At 36.6% G+C, this 27,135-nt stretch overlaps 1 protein-coding gene and 1 long non-coding RNA gene across 2 annotated transcripts; both read right to left on the reverse strand.

Annotated features, from left to right (window-relative positions):
* Positions 1-9,135: 9,135 nt before the first annotated feature.
* On the reverse strand, positions 9,136-10,133 carry LOC132097206 (uncharacterized). The gene is made up of 3 exons (XR_009422689.1): positions 10,007-10,133; positions 9,757-9,920; positions 9,136-9,500 (listed from the first exon to the last, which is right to left on the reverse strand). It is a non-coding gene; the product is annotated as an uncharacterized LOC132097206 (long non-coding RNA).
* A 9,759-nt stretch (positions 10,134-19,892) lies between these two features.
* On the reverse strand, positions 19,893-27,059 carry mfsd12b (major facilitator superfamily domain containing 12b). The gene is made up of 11 exons (XM_059503798.1): positions 26,671-27,059; positions 25,946-26,522; positions 24,875-25,085; positions 24,286-24,418; positions 23,722-23,916; positions 23,486-23,578; positions 22,990-23,082; positions 22,741-22,911; positions 21,094-21,188; positions 20,657-20,781; positions 19,893-19,984 (listed from the first exon to the last, which is right to left on the reverse strand). Exons 2-11 carry the CDS (start codon positions 26,373-26,375, stop codon positions 19,905-19,907), a joined length of 1,626 nt encoding a protein of 541 aa, XP_059359781.1. The 5' UTR covers positions 26,376-26,522; positions 26,671-27,059; the 3' UTR covers positions 19,893-19,904.
* Between the last annotated feature and the right edge of the window lie 76 nt (positions 27,060-27,135).

Consider the following 27,135-nt stretch of genomic DNA (forward strand, 5'->3'; position numbering starts at 1 on the left):
TGCTTTATTCTCTTGCCCCCTCAAATTACATCATTGTAGTTGCAGTAAAGACTCTTAGCACATGTGGACTTTGCCTTTTTGCGGCTGTTTCCATGTCATGAAATCACATGTGGGTGTAATGCATGATTGGATGACTCCACAGAGACACATACTGCCCAAGGCAAATCCCAGTCTCCGATACAACTTCACTATCCCAAACTACTGCAATATGAGAGGAGGGCGGGAAAACGTCTGGAAACTCTCTCTCAAGACAGATCCAAGGCATGCAGCCCAATGCCAAGACTTCGCTCCTTCTTCTCAAGAGGACCAAATTTTCTTTCATTGCTCATGCCATCTGAATGCTAAGTGCAAATTGTACATAATTTTCCAATTTTGGATCATTTGTGGCACATTAGTCACCTTCAGGGTAAGCCAAGCAATTCCATCAAAAACAAGTGGTTTGAATCAAGTCACTCACGCTCTAAGTGCACCATTTATTAAATGGTATACTTATGGTGCAAAAGAGGAAAACAAAAAGATTTATATGTCAGTTTGTACATTTTTATCTATTTTTATTTTTCTCAACATTATCTGCTTAAGCTAGATTTTATAGAGCTATTGTCTAAATGAAATGTGATAGTCAGTTTACTCATTTAATAGGAAGGCCAAACATGCAAAATGCAAACCAAATCTGATCAATGATGTACAGAGATAGTTCACCCAGAAATCAATATTCTGTCGTTAATTACCCAAACTCACAAAACCTTCCAAACCTGTAAGACTTGTAATATTTTTGATGAAATCCGAGCAACACAACTGAAATGTTCAAGGCCCAGAAAGGTAGTTAGGACATCATTAAAACAGCCCATGTGACATCAGTGGTAAAAGCTTAGTTTTACGAAGCTATGGTAATTTTTTTGTGCACAAAGAAAACAAAAATAATTCAACAATTTCTTCTCTTCCGTGCCAGAATTCAATGCATGTTCATGACAGTACCACAAGAATTATCATAGCTTCATAAAATTATGATTATATGTATCACACATGGATTATTTTAACAATGTCCTTACTACCTTTCCGGGCCTTGAACTTGATTAGTTGCGTTGCTGTCTATTCAGGGTTAGAAAGCTCTCGGATTTCCTCAAAAATATCTTAATCTGTGCTCCGAAGATGAACAAAGTTCTTACAAGGATAAGTAATTAATGACAGAATTTTCATTTTTGGGTGAACTTTTCCTTTAAATACTCAATGGCAGAGCTAACACGTGGGTCCATAATACAGTAGATGCTACAATGATGACATGATTTATGGTTCATTGAACAGCCACGAACAAGACAGTCTGATGCTGAGAAAAGAGCCTTGCTCAGCATCAAATATCCACCATTTGCATACTGTTAGAAATTAATCACCAAATCCTCTGCGGGACCTCGCTAATGGCTATTAGAAAATGATTACACCGCAGTAATTTGCCAGTGATTATGCTGTGATAAGCTAATGACCCGGCACCCTGCAGCAGAGTCCAAGAACTCTAATTACATGCAGATGAGTTAGCACATGTCGAGACCTCAGGACAAGACCACATATTGTATCCTAACGCAGTTACCTCTAATGATCTCTCCATTAATAGGATGATATATATCACATTTAGAAAGGATTAGCTGCTGATGATAGTTGAGTCGTGAAAATGGCTAGGCCTATGAGCAAAATCGTCAATTATAGGAATTAAAATCAACCTTAAGCTTTCTGTTTCAATGCTAAGGGGCTTGTACTGTATAAAGTAACAAAGCAGGAACCTTCTGCTACATACAGTATCAAACTGAGTGCTGCATTTTAAGCCTGGCCTATAAAAGCATGTGTATAGTATCATATTAATGTATTTTACATATTTTGTTAAGATGCTTCAAATGCAAAGCCATCAAAATAATCATTATTGGTGAGCAAAGTCATTTACTTGCACATTATATTTTTATTAATTTTTAATAAGAGGCTACATTTTAATTATGCATTGTATCGTGGAATGCGAAAATTAAACATTTACCAAAATCTTAGCTTTGTTTGAAGTTATCTTAAAGGGATAGTTCACGTAAAATAAAATAAGTCATAATTTTCTCACCCTATATGACAATGACATTCCTGAAGAAGGTTTCAAATGTTTGTGTCATTGTGGTCCATTTGATATATATATATATATATATATATATATATATATATATCAAATGGACCACAATGACACAAACATTTGACATGTTTTCTGTAAAAAAAAAAAAGTCAAGACAACAACACGAGGTTATGTAAACTAGTACCATTTTCATTTGGGCTGAACTATTCCCTTAATATTGTTTTAAGCATTTTTTTTCTCACAAAAATAATGTGAATAAATATGAGGCTTTAATCCCGAAATTCTAGTCCTGATTGGCCGTCTAAGTTTAAATCCATGGCACCTACGCAATTCTAATAAAATGTAAATTCATATGATGACCTAACAGCTTTGCGTAACATTCAAAAGGCTGTTCATCTGTGGTTAAGGTTCAGTCATGACAAACAAAAAAGAAGGCAATATGAGATGTTTGAACCTTTACAGATGTTTGTCTGTGGTGTTGTGCTTTATCCCCACTATATGAATCATTTTCATGTGCTTTGTGTTTCAGTTCTGGACACAAACCTCAAAGCTTAATTCCATTTTCCAACACAGATAAACAATGTTACATGCAGCATGTTTACAGAACAAGAAGATGATGCAGGAGGTTTGGCTTTAAGCTGCGGTGTTTAGGGATGGGACGCTGTCCAGTTACTGGGTGCCTTGGACAGAGTAGACTGGTTGGATTTGTTATGAATAAAGCAAAAGAATAATGTATGACAGAGCCGAAATGAAAAATTATGCAAAGCACCTGTAGTGAAATCAAAGAATATTAAAGCAACTCAAATAACAAATATTAGTTAAAAGTGAAGCACATGTAAGCTCAAACAATAAACAAAATCCTTTAACTTATTAATTATTTAACTTAAGACTACTTATTAAAGTAAAACAGCTATTATACATCATATTTCCCTATTTTTTATAATCTTAGGATAGTTACTGAACACCAGATGAATGAAAAAGCAAAGTGTTGTCTCCCTCTTGTGGTGACATAATATTTCAACCTAAACAGAATTATAGATTTTTTTGCCAAATTTTATATACTTTTGACTAAGGAAAAAAAAAGACAAATATATATAATTATTTTTAGTATCAACATGTCATAAACTGCATGTTGTGTTGGTACTGCTGGGTACTAAAGCAAAGCACTGAATGGCATTACTAAATGAGTAGACACAACATCGCATGCAGCTGTCTGAAGATCCTCTCTCACAGATGTTGTCAGGATTATACTGGACGACTGGCAGGCAAAATGCAAAATAAAATATTTTCCCTTTTTAACGTGGTGGATTATCCGGAGCCAACAGATTGCGTTTTTCAGTGCCTTAGCTCTCCAGTTCATTAAGAGACGAGCACTAAAGCTTCAAAATCCACTTGGCATGAATGGAAATGTGAGGCATTAAGACTTCATTTAGTTGCCCTAGAGTTCGAGTTAGAGTTCTGCACATAAATTGACATGCCTCTTGCAAAATATGTATTAAATTAAGGGACATGGTTAAAGTTTAATTGGATGATCAGGGCAAATTGTACTTATCTTGTCTTATGGGAAACATGTAAAAATTACTTATGTAACTTCTGAAGGGCAGTATTAAATGAAAAAATATGATATTCAAATTTACACACCCTTGTGTTTCCTTCTCTGTGAACATTTGTGAATGTTTTCATCTTTTGCAGTAGTTGTGTGTGAGTCCCTCAGTTGTACTCATGGTCAAAGATGGATCTCAAAATCCAATCTCAAAATGCATATTTGAAACATTTTTGGAAATTATTCAAATATGCCGATGCTAAAAAAACCAAAGAATGTGACGGACTTAGAGAATTTTTCTGAGGTGGGGAGTTTAACTGCTCAGGACAAACAAGGGACAATTAAAAAACTTTTAAAATCAATGATCAATTTGCCTGTTCTTTAACTGGCATGAACATGTATAAGTAAAACTTAATGTCAAAATGAGATGTATTAATGGAATAGTCCAAAATATAAAATTCTGTTTTCATTTACTCTTTCATTATTTTCTTTCTCAACCTAAATGGCTTGCATACAAATTGCAGTTTATTTTTTAACTGCTTACATTTTCAAAACTTTGATTCTTTTTCTCAAAACTTTGCACACAAATCCAAGAATTGCACACACAAAATGCAAAATTCCCCACATCTTTTGCAAAATGAAGCACTCCGTTCAAAATATCACAAACACATCTCAAAAGCTAACATTTAATTCCTGTTATGGATTTCAGTGTGTTACATAGAGAATTGTGAGTTGTGTTTTGCAAAAAGTGTTTTATGAAATTGAAAACTGAGTAGAAGGCTGAGAATTAATGTATGGAATGCAGATTTGGTGTGTTAAAATGTAACAAGTAAAAATGTCATGTGCAAGCAGTTGAAAAAACAATAATATAAGCATATTCAAACCATACAAATGACATTGAAGAGCTACAGTGGTGGGGAAAATTATCAATGAATAATGACTTAAATCTGAATGTTTTTCACACAAAGCTTGCAATATAGTATTAATCATATGGACTATATTTTTGTCATTTTTAGAGCTTGGCAGCCCCTTTGATTCTGTATTGCTTAAAACAAAGCAACATTCTTATTACGAATATTACTGCATGTAACAGAGGAAAGTCAGTCAAATGGGTTTGGAACAAGATGAGGCTGAGAAACTGTCAAATGGCATTACCATAGAATTATTTTGGAGTACCAAAAAAATGGTATATGAATATGGTGTTCATTCAGCATGGTATGTAATGAAGTACCATGGTACTAGCATCTGATAGCACCATTATACCACTGTATAGCCATATAAAACTACTAACGGCAATATAGTTGCATCTACACACAAAGTTCCAGATCACATGATCCCAAAACCAGTAAATGGCTAAAGAAATGTTTAAATACCAGGGGGTTACACCCTCCCACCTCAGGCCGGGTCTGCTCAGCCGGTACTGACTGGCTGGATCTGTGAGGGCTGTTAGTGCGTCTCCTCAATGACCATTCTCTCTAATTTTAGCCTCTATGCTCTCTCTACTGCTGGGAATGATTCATGGCATTTTCCAGACGTCTGAAGTCACGGGCTGGAACCACAACCCCCGTGCAGTCCCACTCTCATGCTGTAGAAAATCACTATGGGGGAAAGATTCATGGGCTCTGATACAAATTTTGCCATCCTCTCTGTTTTGAGTTACCATCAAACTCTGCCTTTTAATGGGGTTTGGCAGTATAACCCCGAGGCATGCTTCCTGTTAAGTGTTTCAAATGCTGGCATTCCAATTCATGCTATGCTAATGTAAGCCTGACCTCATGTGTGTCACCAAACCGTCACAGTGGCAGACATCAAGTATGACAACAAAAAAAAGGTTCTGCTTAACTTAATTAATAATACAGCCTTAAATAAAAACTGATATTTTCATGGTAAGTTTGTAATTGTTTTATCTTTTCTGCAGCTCCACAGGTGAGCAACAAAGCGAGCCAGTGGATTTTTGTGATTGTTTAAGGTAAAGTTCACCCAAAAATTCAAAATCTTGCATCATTTACTCGCCCTTATGTTGTTACAAACCTATATGCATTTCTACATCTGTTGAACACAAAAAATTTTATATTTTGAAAAATGTTCTTAGAGTGAAAGTCAATGGGGTCCGATGTTACAAAAAAAAAAAAAAAAAAGACTATATTAACAAATATATTATTTCGTGTTACACAGACAAGAGACAGGCAGGTTTAAAATAAAAAAACAGTAAGAAAATGATGGGAGAATATTTGGGTGAATATTTAAGCTCAGAGACCAACACGGAATAAAGTAAAAAAAAAAAAATATATATATATATATATATTCTAATTGACAATTGCACATGATCTGTAAAACCCAAAAGTTAAAACCCACTTACCCTGAGCTTTAGCAGAAGTGTAATTCTGCAAAAGTCTAACTAAGTTGTAACCATGTTTGTATTTAATTCAAAAACCTCATTAGCCAAACCTAATCTCCTTCCTACTTAAGGAAATCCCAAATTCTGAGGAGAAGTTCCTTTGATTAAGTCCACCCCCCCACTTTACTTCCTCTTATTTCATCAGCAGGAAAGTAATCCAGATTTGACTGTATCCAAACTAGAACAATCTTTGGTTCCTGAGCTACAGTACAGTGAATAAAATGATTATTCTGAGCTGCAAACTGCTATAGAAACACACACACACACACACACACACCTGATAATTTAAGAAACCCACAGGTTTACATGTCGCACATATGGCACATAAATATACAAAAAGATTTCATATAAATCTATCTATATATTTTTATATAGAAATATATCACTCCATTTCTCTTGTTTACAAGAAGACCTCCAGCACTGAAGTTACTATGAAAAGAGAGCCTATAGAGGAGCTAAGCCAGCATAAACTCCCCCACCCACATGTAATGAAAGAGAAAGAAAAAAAAAAAAAAAAAAAGATGAATTGCAATCAATTTGAAAACATTTTTCAAGTTGATTTTCATTTTCCGCTTGTCAGATGTGATTTCAAAAGGTTGTGGCTGCAACAGCACAACATGTGTAACCCACCCACATGTCCTGAGCTGGGCACTTTGAGTTAAAAAGCATGATAAATGTTAATAAAAGCATGATAAATGTGCATTAAACAATCTACATTCAGATGCATTACACCTGATAAAGTTTGATCAAGCAACCTAATAATGCACTGGAGATGTATTTTAACATAGGAGAAAATAAAGAGTTTTATATACAAGCCATATATAAAGTTCTAAAGAACTGCAGATATTGGAGGAAAATGTAATTATGAAACACCTTTTACAGAGAACGTTTTGGGGTGTGTATGCAACAGAAAGAGTGCTGCTTACCAGAAGGATCAAAGCATGAAGAGAAGGAGAGATTGAGTGAGTGAATGAGTGAGAACATGTGTGAAACACCGGCTCTGAGAGCAAAGCCATTTCTCAAACTGGGCTTGACAAACAATCAAAGCCCTTCATTTGTGATTAGTTATTAGTAAAGGCTCATAGCAAATGTTAATTGCCAAGTTAATTTAAACAAAAGTGTGGGTGGCTAACGCAGTAAAGAGAGAAAAGGAGGGAGGACAGAGAGGAAGAAAGCAAGTGAGAGAAGGATAAAGGGTGCGGGCAAATCACTTTTGTTATAACAGAGACGAAACAGGGAACAGAATCAATCCATTATCGATGAATAAATAAGCAAAACTGAAGACTTGAGCACTGAGCAAACAAAGAGAATTCCAACAGAAACTGGCTGAGAGAAGAAAAGAGCTCTCCAGCTCTAGAGAAGACGGTAAGATAAGCTAAAACACAAAGCATGTGAAATAAAACACGTGGACGGAATAGAGTTCAAACAACTTCAAGTGCTAATAATAATTTGAGGAAAACAAAATCACCTCTTGTAGAACAGAAGCAGGCTCAGACTGTACATATTTTGTCATATTTTAAAATCATATTCAAAACATGCTGCAAAACAGCATGAGTTAATGCCACATGGCATTTTGGAAACATTAAAACAAAAGTACTATGGACAGTTATATCAGGTATGTATTAAGTCAAAGCTAATTCGTTCAAATTCAAGAGAAAATATTTGATAACCTTTAAATAAAAAATTACTCTGTCTTCCACAATAAAGAGAAAGAAGTTAAAGAATGTAAAAAGGAGTGAATTTGTGATGGAAATATATATATATATATGTTATACTATTTATTTATATTTATATTATATTTATTGAAATATTGAAATATATATATATATATATATATATATATATATATATATATATATATATATATTATAAAAACATATAAGATACTATGTATTATATTGTTTAATTAATTTAATTTATTTATTCACATTAAATAAAATTGCCACTGAAAATTAAAGTCAGTAAATTTGTTACAATGTCAAAGAATTTTTGTAAAACAATAGCAAATGACATGTCATTTAAAAAAAACATGCTAAAGCGAAATAAAAATCCCCAGAAACCATGTCTATGCTTCTTACCAACAAAAGCGCTCAGCTATATTACCAAAGTCATCTGAGGTCACCTGCTTACCACACTACAAATAACACTTCAGACCCCTCAAACAATTACTCTGCAGAACAATTACATCATGACGGCTATTCAAAAAAAAAAAAAAAAAAAATATATATATATATATGCATAAGCCGCAACAGGTTGTACATGATAAAGCACAAAATTTGAAGTTTTGTTTAGGTTAAATAACGCCACTCACCATCCACCAGGTCTTAGCTGTCATGTCATAACATAGCTGCCATTTCACAGCGTTCTCTGCCGTGTTGCCACTCGTGTGTGTGATGCTTGGGAGCTCCATAAAGAGAGACGGATACAGGAAACAAGACAGAGAGAGAGAAAAGGAGATGTGGATGTTTTCAAACCAGTCCCAAACTCAGCCAAACAGGAGAAACAAGAGGAACAGAAGTGCAAATCCTCCTCAGCTGCCTCTTTCTTGCTCTCATCTTTACCTCCCTGTGTGGCACAGAGAGAGACTGGACAGTTTAGAGGGACAGAGAGAGAGAGAGCGTGAGGGTGAGACCTAAAGGATTAAGATTTCGACAACAGTTCCCACTCAAGAGTCCACACTCTCTGAGCAGACCATCTGAGAGACACTCAGACCACACCACCACCACCGCCACGGGCTGCTAGACAGACCTGCTAATGCCAGCTGTGTTAACAGTCACACATACTCACATAAGCGCACTCACACAAAACCACACTGCTTTGGTTTTATAAAGCACATGTATGAAGAAACTGGGAGCTGATGCCAAAAATCCTATGAGAATAGAACAGAACATGCAGCGCTCAAACATGCTATTTTCTTACAAGCACAGCATGGACTCACACACCCACTTCAACAACATAAAGTCAATCCTACGTCGAGTCCTGACCACGATGATGTCATCCAACATCACTTTTCCCTTTTGACCTTGTTAAATCACGAGAATCTGTACGGCTGTATGTTGAGGGGTTGAAGAAGCCCAGTCTTCATTTAGTAGGGAATCTCCATCTTTAAGACCACCAGAGTAGAAACTGATTCTGTCTTCTTCATCACTTTCGATTCACATTAGTTGATGGGAGAATAATAAAATAATAATAATAATAAAAACATTTCTGAAAGAATGTGGAAATTAAATGTGCTCCTCCCCACCTCCACCAACCACATGGCAATGAGAAGTCCAGCCCTTGCTTGGCCGCAGGAGTGCTGAGTGAGTGTGGGGGATATGTGGGCAGTGTTTGTTTGGCTTACTTGCTTTTTCGTTTTCTTTTCTTTTCTTTCTTTTTTGTTTTTATCATGCATCAAAGGACTTAGTGTCAAAAGTCTCCTCACAGTTCCCCCGCACACTTTATATCACAGATCCAAAACACTGTTGAGATTAAAAATATGAATACAAGTAAATTATTACGCAAAGGTGACTATGTAGGTGACTACAAAAATATTATGTTATAAGTGGTATATGGTGTAATTCAATTCAAATTAAGAGATGTTTAGAAGTCGAGAAAAAATACAACAAATTTGAACCACATAATTAAAAATGAGATACAATTGCAAGTAAATATTAAAAAACCAAATAAAGATTGTCTACACTGGGCGAATCAAAGCAAACGTTGAAAAAACATCACCTGTTATTGTTGGAAGCAGAGCCCTGTTTTTCACCTGGCTCTGGTTTGAAGTAGCTCAAATGTGTATAGTAAGCTACATCAGAAAAATAATTGGACATCCGTTTATTGTCGCCGTCTGGACGACAGGCATCCAAAGTATTCATGCACTATCATAAGAATGGGCGCTGTTGAGAAGTAACTCTGGAAGTTTGTCAATTGGATTAAAACCAAAACATTTGATTAAATTCCTCCATCTTTACCCTTGTTTTACCCCGTTATCTGTCTCTGTATATTTTGGCAAGTTGTTGTATTTTGCTTGAACTGAATTTGTATGTGAATTTCTTTGTCCACACCCGCTAAACACCACCCGGCTCAGCCGTCGCAGTAGCCACGCCCCAAACTCTCGCTATTGGCTGCGCGTAGGTATGCAAATACATTGGTTGACAAGCAGGTGGGACAGAAGATACAATCTCTTTAATTATTGATTGCTATCAGGGTGTGAAGAAACTTTTAACCAGTATAACAAAAAGGTTCCTGGAAAATTTGCTTACCTTTAAATGTGCAATGCATCTGATGTCTTCTGCTTCCAGTTTTTCTAGAAGTAAATATATATTGCGAACTGGTAAGAGCTGGGTGGTAAGTGATTACATGTGATCTGGACTATGTAATCAGATTCCAAAGATTAAGTACTTATAATTAGATGAATTACATTTTTACACTCATAATCAGACTACAGTACAGTTATTTTTATATTGATTACTTGATTACACACACACACACACAACCCGAATTCCGGAAAAGTTGGGACGTTTTTTAAATTTTAATAAAATGAAAACTAAAAGACTTTCAAATCACATGAGCCAATATTTTATTCACAATAGAACATAGATAACATAGCAAATGTTTAAACTGAGAAAGTTTACAATTTTATGCACAAAATGAGCTCATTTCAATTTTGATTTCTGCTACAGGTCTCAAAATAGTTGGGACGGGGCATGTTTACCATGGTGTAGCATCTCCTTTTCTTTTCAAAACAGTTTGAAGACGTCTGGGCATTGAGGCTATGAGTTGCTGGAGTTTTGCTGTTGGAATTTGGTCCCATTCTTGCCTTATATAGATTTCCAGCTGCTGAAGAGTTCGTGGTCGTCTTTGACGTATTTTTCGTTTAATAATGCGCCAAATGTTCTCTATAGGTGAAAGATCTGGACTGCAGGCAGGCCAGGTTAGCACCCGGACTCTTCTACAACGAAGCCATGCTGTTGTTATAGCTGCAGTATGTGGTTTTGCTTTGTCCTGCTGAAATAAACAAGGCCTTCCCTGAAATAGACGTTGTTTGGAGGGAAGCATATGTTGCTCTAAAACCTTTATATACCTTTCAGCATTCACAGAGCCTTCCAAAACATGCAAGCTGCCCATACCGTATGCACTTATGCACCCCCATACCATCAGAGATGCTGGCTTTTGAACTGAACGCTGATAACATGCTGGAAGGTCTCCCTCCTCTTTAGCCCGGAGGACACGGCGTCCGTGATTTCCAACATGAATGTCAAATTTGGACTCGTCTGACCATAAAACACTATTCCACTTTGAAATAGTCCATTTTAAATGAGCCTTGGCCCACAGGACACGACGGCGCTTCTGGACCATGTTCACATATGGCTTCCTTTTTGCATGATAGAGCTTTAGTTGGCATCTGCTGATGGCACGGCGGATTGTGTTTACCGACAGTGGTTTCTGAAAGTTTTCCTGGGCCCATTTAGTAATGTCATTGACACAATCATGCCGATGAGTGATGCAGTGTCGTCTGAGAGCCCGAAGACCACGGGCATCCAATAAAGGTCTCCGGCCTTGTCCCTTATGCACAGAGATTTCTCCAGTTTCTCTGAATCTTTTGATGATGTTATGCACTGTAGATGATGAGATTTGCAAAGCCTTTGCAATTTGACGTTGAGGAACATTGTTTTTAAAGTTTTCCTAAATTTTTTTACGCAGTCTTTCACAGATTGGAGAGCCTCTGCCCATCTTTACTTCTGAGATACTCTGCTTCTCTAAGACAAAGCTTTTATAGCTAATCATGTTACAGACCTGATATCAATTAACTTAATTAATCACTAGATGTTCTACCAGCTGAATCTTTTCAAAACTGCTTGCTTTTTTAGCCATTTGTTGCCCCCGTGCCAACTTTTTTGAGACCTGTAGCAGGCATTAAATTTTAAATGAGCTAATTAAGTGGATAAAAGTGTAAAATTTCTCAGTTTAAACATTTGCTACGTTATCTATGTTCTATTGTGAATAAAATATTGGCTCATGTGATTTGAAATTCCTTTAGTTTTCATTTTATTAAAATTTAAAAAACGTCCCAACTTTTCCGGAATTCGGGTTGTATATATATATATATATATATATATATATATATATATATATATATTCAAACAATTGCAATAAATAATTCATAATTTATTAATTCACCCATTTCTTTTTCAAAACATGCCTACATGATAAACAGGTAAAAAATAAATTAATTTTTTTAGTAAGTGTTATTTTGATTGATATTTTCATGTTATTTTAAAATGACTTAATTATTTGCTTTTCATTAAACTCACAAAGCCCCTGCAGTTCCTTCTTGAACCCGTTTGGGAAACCTTGAAATAAATGTAATGCTTAATTCACTTTATGTTTTTAATAACACTGAATAGAATATGTTTTTTTATTTTTATTTTTTATGTTAATATTACAATATTATCCTATTTAAATCAATGTTATAAACATGTTAGATTAAAAGTAATCTAAAAGGAATCAAAAAGTAGTCTGATTATATTACCTAAAATGTGTAATGTAATGGATTACATTACTAATTATTATTTTAGTCATGTAATTTGGAATCAGAAACAGACTACTGTAATTTGTACAGTAAATTGTAAGTAATCTACCCAGCTCTGATAATTTTATTGCATTGTCGTAACTATAAACACACTAGTTTGTATCGCAAATAGTCTTACTGCACAACTTTCTTCTGTTTTTTTGCCTATAACGCCTAATAAATAAGTAATTCACAGAAAAAAAAGCAAAATAAGGGGGATACAGATTTTTTGATTATAAGGTCTATTTGCTTTTGGCAGGACAAAATTATTTTACTGGTTACAACAATTAAAGGTGCACAAACCAATTTTTGAAAAACGCTTTGACCACAGCGTCTGACCGAGTCCAGTTGTAGCCAATCAGAAGTAAGGGGGCGTGTCTTGACAGGGAGAATAGAGTGCTCAGTTTGAGAACAGGATGGATATTAGCAGATCAACTATAGATAGAGAGATACGGCAGATGAAAAAATAAGGAAAATATCAGAGAAACAAAACATTAAAAAGAAGGGTTACGATCAGCCAAGAGGTAGGAGCCACGTAAATAGAGGTTGCTTGTTTTTTCTAGATAGTGAGTAACGTTGATTTTGCTTCATTTCACACAACTTATCCGTGTTTGCTATTGTTTGAATATGCTTGTGTGTCATCTTCACTAGTTTCAGTGATCGTTGTTGCCATGGTTGTGTACGTACGTGTGGGGCGGAGATTTCAAAATGAGGGCGAGGTCCTGTTGGGGTATGGGCGTGTTTGTTTTGGTGCTTTCAAATATCAACATTGTTTGGCAGAAATCGCTGGGTGCACCTTTAAATATTGAGTGATATACGTATTATACTGCCACTATCACTTTGTCTGCTTTGCTCTGCTAACATAAATAGAACAAAGCCACAACAGAAAGAACGGTTTCACCAACACACACTAGTGGTGTTTATTTCCTGAATGACTCAGTGTTTCTGAACGAATCGGTAGAATGAATGATTTAATGACTCGTACATAATGAGCCACTTGATTCATTCCTGAATAAAGCATTGTTTTGAACGAATCAGTTGAATGAATAATTCATTTAATTATTTAATTAAATTTTCTCATACAGTCACTCACTTGTAAGTCTGGACCTACGGATGTAACTGCCAGAAAAATACCCACAAGTTATGAAAAGACAGTCTGGAACACACAGACACACTCAACCGGTTTATTGAATCGAACTGTCCAAAAGAACTACTGGTGATCTGAAAACCGATGCAACCGGTTCTTGACTCGTGAATGAGTCAGTCTATTGTTCGTTATCAAAAAGATCCGGTTACATCGAACGATTAGTTTTGCAAAGTTCGTGCTTTGTTTTGAACTCTCTCTCACAACAGACACGGAAGAGAAGACAATGCTGAATAAAGTCGTCATTTTTGCTATTTTTGGACCAAAATGTATTTCCGATGCTTCAAAAAATTCTAACCGACCCTCTGATGTCACATGGACTTTGATGATGTTTTTCTTACCTTTCTGGACATGAACAGTATACTGTACACACAGCTTCAATGGAGGGACTGAGAGCTCTCGGACTAAATCTAAAATATCTTAAACTGTGTTCCGAAGATAAAAGGAGGTCTTACGGATTTGGAACAACATGAGGGTAAGTTATTAATGACATAATTTTGCTATCTGGGTGAACCAACCCTTTAAAACTCCTAAAAAAACACCTTTGCTCTTGTACAAACAAGTGAGCGCAGCACACAACCGCGGATTAATTATTTCCCACTCAAGTCCAGTCAGGGGTCTGCAATACAGCATCATCTGCGATAATATGGTAAGTGTTGTTGTAATGATGTGCAATCTGGGGCCTGTACCAATAATAATAATAATAATAATACGAATCACAATAATGATATAAATCATAAATTACTCAGTAATTATTATTAAAGTTAGACTTTTTCTATTTTTTTTAACATTAGTGACCTTTAATTTGGAGCAAGATAAACTGGAGTGACTTTGTGTCAGACATGTGTCACTTCTCTCACATCTGATTGGTCCACCTTCAGTTTGAGAACTCTAACCCGGAGAAGGTTAGCCGTGGAGTGTAAGTTACTATGGCAATGAATGCCCCTAAAAGCCAAGCCACTTACGTGGTACCCAAAACCCAAGATTGGTGCAAACTAACCTGAAACTTACCTAGCTAGCCAGCTAATCTAGCTTCATGGTACAGGCCCCTGACTTTATCAAGTAGGCTATATCACCACATCATACACAGAGTGCATGCACATTGATTTATTAGTCTATTAAAACTCAAAATTACAGGCATTCTAAATTTTAGACTGCAAAAATGCTTCTGTATGTTTCTTATATTTATATAGTTTAATGTAGGCCTAGTTAACCTAATCTACATCACACAAAGAGTACTGTTTTTATCCAGATATCAGCATGAACACATTTAATATTCATTTTATACAATTCAGTAAAGCAATAAGACTTATATTTTAGATATAATATTGATTGTTTTGCTCAGTTTTGCTAAGGAAAATAGTTCCAAACAGATCAGGGCACTGTTTTGCATTTCTGAGCAATGGACGGTGTTTACTTGTTGAATGAATCAGCTTTTTGAACGAATTGGTGATTCAGTGATTCACTCATTAACACAGTCAAATGCTTAGTTTCTGAATTAGCATTAGCATTAGCATTAGCACTCATTAACATTCACTTGCTGTCAACTACTTACGGTTTTAATTTCACATTTCTACTTTTTCTTTCTTTCATGTTTTAAATTATTTAAAATATCAGTATTCAGTGTTTTCTTATGTTGGAATGAAGACACTAAGTATCGAAAGAAGTGCTTCTTATTCTTACTCAAAAATACAGAAATAGTTCAAACTGAACACACACACACACACACACACATATATATATATATATATATATATATATATATATATATATATATATATATATATATATATTATATAATGTATTTATTTGCTTCTTTTCTATTTTGCATTTAATTGTGAGTTAAATTTTATTGTACTTAAGTACAATAAATATCACATACTTTGGAACTTTTACTCAAGTAATATACTAAACAGTGACTTCAACTTCTTCCAAAGTAATTTTCTAGTAAGATACTGTATCTGTATTTTTACATGTCTTTCAGGTACTTTATACACCGCTGGATATAAACAAGGAAAACTCCCAGTGCTGATGGATTCTATCAACACTTTAAAATGCTGCTCAGCCAATCATATTTGAGAATTAGAACTACCTACTGAATAATAATACGTGTACTGTATTGTTTAAGTTTGAGACTCAAAAATGGGAAACCTCACGGTGTTCAATTTGGAGCAACAAATAACTTGTTTTTATAGAGGCTTGTTGGTCTCCAAAGTACATAATAATACTACTGACTTATATTCCAGCCAGACTCAGAGGGCAGTTGGCCAACCACAATTCTGTAAGGACAGGATATTGGGTCAGACACTTCAACTCGCATCCAGCTTGCAGGAGAAAACAGAGCTTTCTGTGATGCTAAAACGAACCACATGAACCAAACTCACTCTTTGACTTTAGAAAAGGGAATGACAATAGACAAAGAGCAAACCTCAGACAAGAATATCATTTTGACTAACCTAAATGATAGTGTGGACAGCTTTAGTCACTGCATCAGATTTGGCTAAATGCTGATGTTGTTTATGCATTGCTGTCATTGATGACTTTGGCCCTGCTTGTTTACAAATGATCTGTCATGGCACATAAGCTTCTGCTACGATCATGGCGATTGAGGTCTGTCGATTAAAAAGCAGCACTGTAAGTCAGAACAGCAGCTGATGCAGCAGACATATTCGAATCCAGTTCCAGCAGGTTCAAGCAAGGCCTCCATCCCAGCTGGGGGCTGGAAACCTCACTCTTGTACATTCTTTGGTCATCCACAATGATTCGTGATCTATCCTTATTCTGACAATAATCACATGATCTCTGCCAGTAACCTTTTCTCTTTCTCTCTCTCTAATTGCCTTCTCTTAAAGGTTTTTCATGATTTTTGAAGGAGGGTGTGTGGTGGAACTGCAAAGTCACTCTCAAGGACCCATCAAATGCCCACATATTCCCCCAGCCAAGACAAATAGCCTTTATAAATGATTTTTGAAAGAGATGATATAAGCAAACTTGTAAATATGGTGGATATGGTGGATTTTACATTATTTGTTTGCATACTGAAAGCCTAGTTCCAGGGGCATAATGGACAAGGATTGTGGGTTTGAGTCTCACCTGGTTGATGAGCAATACTTACCATTCCAACAATATTCATGCGGTGCAGTCTGTCAAGCTTCCTGTACCCATGAGTCATCTGCTAATTGTACAACTGTACACACTAATGAATTTCAGATGTAGTATCTTCAGCATTTACTCTATAATTCATGTTCACTCTATATAAATCTTGATTATCAACTGTTTTTCAGTGACCTTCCAGTGACGCATGTCTCGTGCAACATCTGTTAGCGAAAAAAATAATTAAGTTGCTTTTTATCGATTTAATAGTAAATAAATGATAAAATATTCTTTGCTATATTTTATTTTACAACGAAGTGCATTGTGAGTCCATTGGGACACTGAACTTGGCATTTCACACAAGGCAAAATGTCGCTCAAGCTTCCTGGGAGGAATTAAATAGATTTGGTTACATATCATTTTCAGCCATGGGAAGAAAATAAATCATACATTTACTGGAATATCGATATGAAAACAAAGAACGACGAACACTAAAACAACCCAAATGAAAAACTGTGTTTTAAATAGAGTTCAAATGGTCAGCATGCTGTTGTGCCACAGCAGCGCTAAATGTCAAGTTTCTGTTTATACGCGAGTATGGCATGCTAGTTGTAATCTGAAAAGCACTAGAGGACAGTTTTTGGGTAAAGTCCAGCTTGAAAGGAGAATATGATAGACGATGACCTCCTGTCCATCCAAATCCGCACAACATGAAGACGTTCTCATGTTCAAAGACTTGCTCTCAAACATTACCATAGTGACCATCATATTCCAGGCAAATTCATAATGTTAGTTCCACTAAAGATATTCAGAAAAGTGTGCCAAACAACTCTGGTCCCCTCAAAACAAATTTCTATCCAACTTTCAGCTATACTGACTTAAAATGTCATTTTTATTTGAGATGCAAAAGTCATCCTATATATCCCAGTTCAAAATGTCAATAGCTTTATATTCATCATCAGTCTCATTTAAATGCTGTTGGAAAACTAAATGACTCTTACCACACTTATAATGAGCGGTCTATAAAAGTATATAAAGTAAAGGATTTGGCAGCTTGTGTGTGATTTGCCTGACCTCTCTGAATCCCTCCATACAGCAACCCCAGTATTCTTGGGTGGCTGTCCCCTACCTCTGCTCCCTTCACGATGTAACCTTATATCATTCACACCACTCTGCCTCCATCCAAGTACAGGCCATGGTCCAGACTCCAATTAGTGGTCACACTAACAGGCGGAGATGACGCCTGCCCCTCAAATTACCCACAGCAGCATGTTCAAAGACTGCAAGGGGGGTATTGCTGCTGGCACACCGTGGGCTGATACCCAGGAGTCAGGCAGCTCTGCTTTAATTAAAGGGTGAATTTGCATTTGTTTCTGCTACTTGTGTTTCAGAAATGGATTTCAAATGGCAATGCCACCCAGTATTATGACCCGGGTGTATTCAGGTATGACGGAGGGATGGCATTGATGGACTATAAGCAGAGCTCCAGGAGGGAAGCAGGGCTGTAATCTTCAAAAACATCTGTGTCTCAACTTTTTTTATTTGTATGATAGAGTCAGTGTGCCATAACCCCAACAAACACCGTATAGATCCTGCCCTTTTAATTATTTTGTGCAATTGTAAAAGAGTTTCTCAAATGGAAACTGCGGGGTGTTTGAAAGTTGATGAAATGGATAATTAATTAAATCAAGTAAAAAAAATAAAAATGGGGATGCACAATTAATCAGCTTTCGCATACATATTTGTTTGCATAATAATTTACAGTATTTTTGAGGATATTGAAGCATTCCATTAGTATTCTGCCAAAGTAAAAGCTTGAAATATTAAGACATAAATATCAGTATTGTAACTTGTAGTTTCAAAAAAGTAAATTATGTAATTTATTTTTTTGTTTTTGATAGTACAATTGTAATTTACAACAGTACTAAATTTCACTCTTTATTTTTATAGAGCTTATAAACACATCAGAATCAGCAATAATTATGTATATTAATATAAATTCGCTGTTAAATTATTAATAAAATCTTAGGGGTATTTCAAGTAGATAGTTTTTTGTTGGCTTACAAAAATATTGATAAAATATTCATTTTTTATTTTACAGTACAATTGTAATTTACAACAGTAATAAATGTTAGTCTTCTTTTTATGATTAGAGTTAAATTAATAATAATTAATAATAATAATTAATGGGCACACATAAGTTGGATGTCGAACATGATGGATGAAGTTCTTTTTTTTTACTTTGTGAATTTCTTAAATCCACTGCAGGGCCACGAAGCTCCTTAACATGTCTCCCTCTAGTGGATAAAAAAAATAACTGCCCTGTAACAGCTACAGGTGAACTCAAAGCGTCAAAGATGTATTAATGTGGCCGACTAGCTAGTTTTCTCTAGGCAGAGCAGTAAACAACTTGAAAATGGTTGTGTCAGTAAATTAATTGAAGATTCTTTTTGTTCAGGTCCATAGAATGTAAATGCAGAACCACTGACAACAGGAAATGGAATGACACCATCCCAAAAACTTTAAACGTTTTATTAAAAAAAAAAAAAAAAAAGTCAACAAGTAACACGTGTACCACTTCAAAACAGTACAGGCACAACCGCCTGAACAAGCTTTACTGCAAAAATATTTGTGCTATTCCAACCTTACAGCCAGACACTTTGCATAAAAGCATCTGCAAAACTTTAAAGAATGGCCAGTTTCTGTATCATATTCAAAATGCACTTTACAAAGTTATCATACAGACATGTTTTTCATTTCCAGTGGAATACTCAAAAAAGTTTGGGAAATTTTCAGCAGAGTAACTTCCTCCTTTTGAATGTGTTTTATCATTGTTGTCCTGTTCGAGTTGTCATTCCATGTGACAGACCGGAGTTCATATTTTAAAACGTCACATAAAGAGCCTGTTGACAGTGTAAGAACAAGTATCTCCGAAGTGCTGAGACAAGCACTCGTGACCAGAGCGCAGCAATTGTTTTCTCTTCCTTGTTCCTGGTTAGTTACAAAAGGAAACACGGTGTTTCCTCTGCAGAGCGGCCCAGTCTTTCACAGAATGTTGAGTGTTTTCACCTGTCAGTTCAGTATACCATTGATCTCACGGCTGTTTGTCTCATCGTCATATGTACCCATCAGCCCTCTGATGACCGCGAGACCTGAGGAGGCAGTGAAGGATTTATACAAGGAAATTATTTGAATAAGTATATTTACAGATAAAAAGCTTATATAAATGCTACAATTGAGCATACATTGTTATTGTAAAATTCCAGCCAACCATGAGAAAGAAAAGCAAAAGGTTTTACAAAATGTATTTTAACATGCTAAATTAACATATTAAACAAATTCATTTTTTAAATGGTGCTTTAGATTGAGTTTCAAAATGTTTTACCTCATAAAGTTACTCTAAAAATAGTACAAATTTCAGTTTTTTTTTTAAATTATTTGTTTAGTCTTTTTATTTTTTTTAAATGTTGTCTTTAAATCATCATGCTGTCTTTATATGGTTCATATGGTCTCATTTAAAAAAAAAACTGAACATGAGGACTGTCAGTTTAAATAGTAATTACAATTTAATACCAGCATCATAATGAAGTACCATAGTATTTTTCAAAGAACCATTAAAATATCATTTTAACCACAGAATTTCTCTTTCACCGTGGTATTTCCTCTAGAAATCTATTTCCCCTTTTAATGTAGAGCAAACATCAGCAGCGTGTGTTAAAATGTGTGTTACCAAGCCATCATAATACACCATTATAGGCTGGGAAAGATTTAAGTGGTTTAACAACAATGTATTTTTTAAAGGTTTCAAAATTTCCAGGACTCACGTCGGCGAATTGCGATGGGCCAGATGAGAAGGGAAGAGAGACAGAGTGCAGCAACGCCAGCCACACCGCCGGTGACAATCACCATGACAGTGCGGTAAAACCATTTGCAGTCGGAGTCCAGTGTTCTGTAAAGAAAGCGCAAAATAATCTGAGTAATCTATATAAAACATGAGACAACAAAGAGTTACACTTTCACAGACTATATACACACACTACTGAATACACACAGGCACACTGCAGCACACACATTACAACAGCCAGTGAACATCTGTCCTACAATGAGACCAGTAGATAATCATAGCCACTGTGCATTTAAGATTGTATTTGTAGAAAAGCAGGGTATTTAAAGAATCTACATTCCCAGCCACTACTGTCAGGAGCCAGGAATTGGAATGGAGATGGAATTAAAGTGGAATGGAGATGCTGGTTGTACTCACTGACAGGGATGTAAAGCCTGTATTATCATCACTCCAACTCCATTTGCCACCTTATCAGTGAAGCTCATTGCACCGTACACAAAAGCACCACTTTGCTGTTAAAAGAAAGATTTTCATTAGCATTATTGAAAAGTAGTTCTGAAGTGGTTCCTTTAGGGCTCCAGACAGAAAATTTATATATATATGTGTGTGTGTGTGTGTGTTAATTTTCTGTCTGGAGGATTATATATATATATATATATATATATATCCATCCATCCATCCATCCATCTTCTTCCGCTTATCCGGGGCCGGGTCGCGGGGGCAGCAGTCTAAGCAGAGAACCCCAGACTTCCCTCTCCCTAGACACTTCCTCCAGCTCTTCTGGGGGGACACCGAGGCGTTCCCAGGCCAGCCGGGAGACATAGTCTCTCCAGCGTGTCCTAGGTCTTCCCCGGGGTCTCCTCCCAGTGGGACGCGCCCGGAACACCTTCCCGGGAAGGCGTCCAGGAGGCATCCGGAACAGATGCCCGAGCCACCTCAGCTGACCCCTCTCGATGTGGAGGAGCAGCGGCTCTACTCTGAGCTCCTCCCGGGTGACTGAGCTTCTCACCCTATCTCTAAGGGATCGCCCAGCCACCCTGCGGAGAAAGCTCATTTCGGCCGCCTGTATCCGGGATCTTGTCCTTTCGGTCATGACCCAAAGCTCATGACCATAGGTGAGAGTAGGAACGTAGATTGACCGGTAAATCGAGAGCTTCGCCTTGCGGCTCAGCTCTTTCTTCACCACGACAGACCGGTACATCGACCGCATTACTGCAGAAGCTGCACCGATCCGTCTGTCAATCTCCCGTTCCATCCTTCCCTCACTCGTGAACAAGACCCCAAGATACTTAAACTCCTCCACTTGAGGCAGGAACTCTCCACCAACCTGGAGTGGGCAAGCCACCCTTTTCCGACTGAGGACCATGGCCTCGGATTTGGAGGTGCTGATTCTCATCCCAGCCGCTTCACACTCGTATATATATATAATCCTCTATCCATAATATTGCTTTTTCCAGTGAAAAAGTCATCTTGTCTGAATCAGGAGAGACATATGCAGAGATAAAGCACTGTTTATAAGTGAAGACTCCCTAAACATTTAATGTTGGATTTGTATCTCGAAAGCATGCAATTTTTCACTTTACAATAAGATGTTAATTGATGGACTGCAGTCATGTAGATTACTTGTGGATCAATGAGATATTTTTATCAGCTGTTTGAACTCTTAAACTGATGGCACCCATTCACTGCAGTGGATCCATTGGTAAACAAGTGATGTAATGCTAAATTTTCATTTTGGGGGGAACTGTTACTTTAAAAATCGTTCATAAGAGTCATTTGTTTGCTAAATGGACATTACTGCTTGTGCTGTGCTCATTGCTGCAAAAGAAACGCTGGTGAACATTGTGTTTGGCAAAGAGATAATATCTGACGAAACCACATGTGTACAAACACAAAGTCTGACTGATTTTAGATTTTAAATGACTGTCAGAAATGTTTTTGTCATTTTTGCAACCATTTTCATTGCCCCTGCATATTTTATTTTGACTTGCATAAATTGCATCTGATGTGTGCAAAGCCCCTCAAAAATAGGTTTATGAGTTATCACTTGATATCATCACATACTCTTTGATCGTCGATGAGTTTGGCAGTCATGGACAGTGACATGACCAGAATGACAGCAGATCCAGCTCCCAGCAGCACAGCAGCTCCATAAACCCGTGTACCCATGTTTATGTCCACCAAAACCCAAAAGGAAAACACCATTATGGGCACAAGACCTACAAAATAGGCCATCTGCAAAGGCAAAAATGAAAGATGAGGAATATTAGGTCACAGTATGTTGAATCAGTGAGTGAAACTATGAAAACTTACAGAGGAGCCGATCCATTTGTTAACAGGCTTCATAACTAGAGAAGACACAAACCCACTGACGTACATGACCAGGGGAACAGTTGCAATGTAGTTCTGCAAAAAAAGAGAATATTTTGCTCAATTTTACATCTGCTTTATTGTGCCCGTTTAATCCTGGCCAAACCAGCTTCACTGTAAACATTGGTGGTATTGTAATTAAAAGTACAAATACACTATGTTAATATCAGTATCTTAGTATAAGCAATGAAAGTCAATGCGCTCCATTGTTCCATTGGATCCTTTTGGCTTTCACTGCGTGGTCAAAAACATCTTCAGTGTTCTACAGCTATTTATATACCATGATAGTGTTTATTCCTATTTTAAAATGACATTTTTTAGATATTTAGTTTTATATTTTAGTTTCAATTTGTTTCTTTTTAGGTGAACTATCCCTTTAACATTCTCATGGTTACCCAAAAAACTTTGATTTTGTATTGGTAAGTGTCATGTTTCTCACCTTTGGAAGTGATAAGGAGTTTGTCAGATACATTGGGATGTATGTTTGGGACAAATTTACAATCAGTCTTGTGCACATATATTGTACTGCTACCTGGAGTAGGGAAAAAATGAACTTTATTGTTGTTTTTAAACAGAATACTGTGACATTTCATTATTGGATGGATTTTTACTTGTTTGTAATGTACATAATAAACACTTTTTGTGTGTCTGTTGTTCAGATCTCTATGAGGACACCTGATAAAAGGCAGGCTCAGTGAGCCAGTGTTTCCACAGTAGCAGGCGTCCAGAGATCTGGGAATAGCCGGGGATTGAAGGCTGAGATTCCTCCGTCTCTTCACTCTCCTGAGACTGGACTCCTCCTTCCTTAGTGCCCAGGTGAAAGATGACAGCGGTAACAGTACCGATGGCCCATATTATGAGTGCCAGATACTGTCACAAACAAAGATAAAGCAGATTTTACAAAGAAAGTAAGCAGTAGATGATATTTTGAAGAATGCTTGTAAACAAACAGTTTCTGTTCCTATTGATTTCCATTGTATTTTTTGTCCATATGAATGGGAACTGAAACTTGTTACCAAAATTCTTCAAAAGATCTTCTTTAATTATTTTCAGAATCGATATCTTCTTTTATTATTTTCAAAAGAAGAAAAAAAGTCATACAGGTTTGGAAAGACAGAATTTTTATTTTGCGGTGGAAAAACTCTTTAACTCTGATTGACCGTTTTCAGCTTGATTGAAATTGTATACTAAATCTTTTGAATTGATCTCTAAATTGGGTGTATATTTGCATTTACACACTCTGAAGGTGAGAACATCAACCCAGCCCAGACTCTGGGAAATCGATGGATCTTCTGTATGTTGGGATTGGAAGTGGAACAAGAGCCATGCCACAGCATACACTGCAATGTTTGCCACCACTGTAAAAGCATACCTGTTAAAGAAAGTAAACAGTTTTAAGTATATCAGTAACAATGTTCAATAAAATGACTTCCATGAAAGCAAAAGTTTCATTTAAAGTACAATGAAATATACGTTAGTGGTTATTCTTCCGTATTCTGACATAGTTTGAAGTGTAGCAGATTATTGAAAAAGAAAAATGTAGGCAGGAACTTGGTTCTTGTAAGAAATGGGCAGCATTACAGTAGACTAATGTTTTGGACAAATTGTCCAAAACAATAAGATAACATGATTTTTTTTTTAATAGCTAGGGTGTTTTCTTTTTAAATTGCATTCCAACTTTAAAATGAGAAAACCATTTTAGTTTTTTTCCTGTTTATGTTTCCAAGACAAAAGTTGCTAATAGCATCACTGATCTTAAGATCTTAAAGTTTGGCAACATTATTGCTCTTCACTGGTTATTTGACTTGAGGAGGCAGTGATACTGTACCTGTATGATGTTAGTTCCACTTTGGCGTGCTCACATGTGACCAGTTCAGGAATGAGCGACAGGTGGGATATCTGGGTAGCAGCCCAGCCGAATTGGAAGATAATGATGAATGGGATGGCATAGATCAATCCTGCAGTCTGTGGGGTTTTCTCACCACATCCAATGCAGGGATTGAATATGAAGGGAAAGGAGGCAAACACGCTTATTGTTCCTGGGAGGAAATGGACAGTAAACTGAAGAGTTAGTGTTGTGTAATGATGACAGTCAGGAAGTGACATCATTTGGACCTTTTCTGCAGCATGACACAATTCACTTTGCCAAGTTTGACACAATTTGTGTTGGCTGCATTTGCAGTGCCTGTTACCCAAGTTATTGGGAGAAAAACAAAGATGCAAACAAAAATCTTTCTTTAATTCATGGTAAATATATTTAATAAAGTGGTAAAGTATTTATAACTATAACCCAACCCTTTGTTTCAAACTAGTGGTGCTGCAACTAAGTGACCTCTTAAGGCTAAATTTGCAAACCTGTTTCCCCAGTCTTACATTTTTATAATTTTTGTCATCTTAAAATATTTGCCTGTTGATGTATAACGCCAAACACACGAATAACATACCACATACACAATGAATAGAAACAAAATTTAGTTTGAGTTTCTGAAATCAACGATCAATTTATTTGGGAAACATTTCCTTTTTTTTAAGTTTCAAAGCTTTATTTTGTAGCCTATTCGTGGAAAGTGCATCAGACAGTTCCCTGACTACAGATGACGAGCTTCCGTCTGATTTCCCCGTTTGCTTTGAATATGAATCATCCGTCTGCTCTTAATTCTTAGCGGTAGTTTGCAGGGTTTTTTAATGGGGTTTATGCGGAATACCCCTCCTACAGATTATTGGAAAGCACCACGGCAGCTTGCTTTTATTTTTAACAGTAATCCGATGGAATTTATCCTATGGGAGTAAAAAAATTCAAGAAATAAATCAGAACACGCGTTCCTCCACACACACCAATCGAAACGGTTCACTTATTTTAGTTTCAAACACAGCAGCAAGTTTGAATTCACACTCTTACCCACTAAATGCCAGGTCTTTCTTTTCCCATACTTCCCACATCCTGACGTCCGATCGGATTCGTAACCGACGAGCGGAGTGCAGATCCCGTCCGCGATCTGACCGACCAGCAGCAGCGCACCTGCGCTCGTGTCCCTGAAGCCGAGAACCGAGTGATAATACACCAGTAAATACGTGAACCACATCGACGCGCAGAGGTCGTTGAAGAAATGTCCAACGGCGTACGTCAGGCGCCTGCACACGGGTAAAGTTACCGGCTGATCGGACATCGTGAATGAAGGAAACGGTAAAGAAAGAGCGACTCTCTTAAACGCAGCTACCAATGAGACAAAATGAACAGAACTGAACCCTGAATCCCATTGAAAAGGATCAGGATGATGCTTTAGGACTGAAGTAAAAGTGAAATGGCTGCTGTCACTGATTGTTTGCATCCAGCAGTGCCCGTTTTCGGTTTTAATTCTCCATCTCACACCCACGCTGTCCAGGGAAAGGGGATGTTACTATGGCATGATTTTAATATACAGCACATGCCCTCTTTTAAAAGAGGAAAGGAAAAGCCACCAGCGTCAACCCTGACTCTGTAAACGAAAACATTATCGGAACTTAAATTTAAAGGTAAGTTCTGGGAGCAAGCAAATCTTAAGAAGTTAACATATATAATCAAGTGCAAAAATAAATAAATAAAATCAATAAACATAATTCAATCCATTTAAATATTTCTAATACATTAGGCCATTAGGTGGTTGCTTGAGCTTTGCTAGGCGCGCTTTTGTTAAGTCAAGGTTTGACACAAGAAGCAATCAAAAAGTTTTAGTAAAACAACATCAGCTTTTGTTCTGCGAGTACCAGTAAAAATCTTTAGAACGTAACAAGTGATATTATTTTACAATGGACATCTACAACTTCAAATGTTTTTCTAGTTTGAAACAGACGGTTCGGTTTAGTGTTCCTAAAATAAAAACGCGGGATCTATTAACCCTAATGTATTAATAAATGACTAAACCGATCGCCTGATAACTGGTCTTTTTTTAACCCTCACAAGCTCTGATGCACACAGATGACTCTGAACATACGGTCATGTGACATGTGACAATACCCCTGACACTTGGCCATACGACGTTCATCATAATGATGACGTCACACCGAGCGTTTAAAACACACCAAGTACTAAATGGGTCTGATACGAATGAC

Source organism: Carassius carassius, chromosome 21, assembly GCF_963082965.1.
Source record: "Carassius carassius chromosome 21, fCarCar2.1, whole genome shotgun sequence".
In the NCBI taxonomy this organism is placed as follows: Eukaryota; Metazoa; Chordata; class Actinopteri; order Cypriniformes; family Cyprinidae; genus Carassius; species Carassius carassius.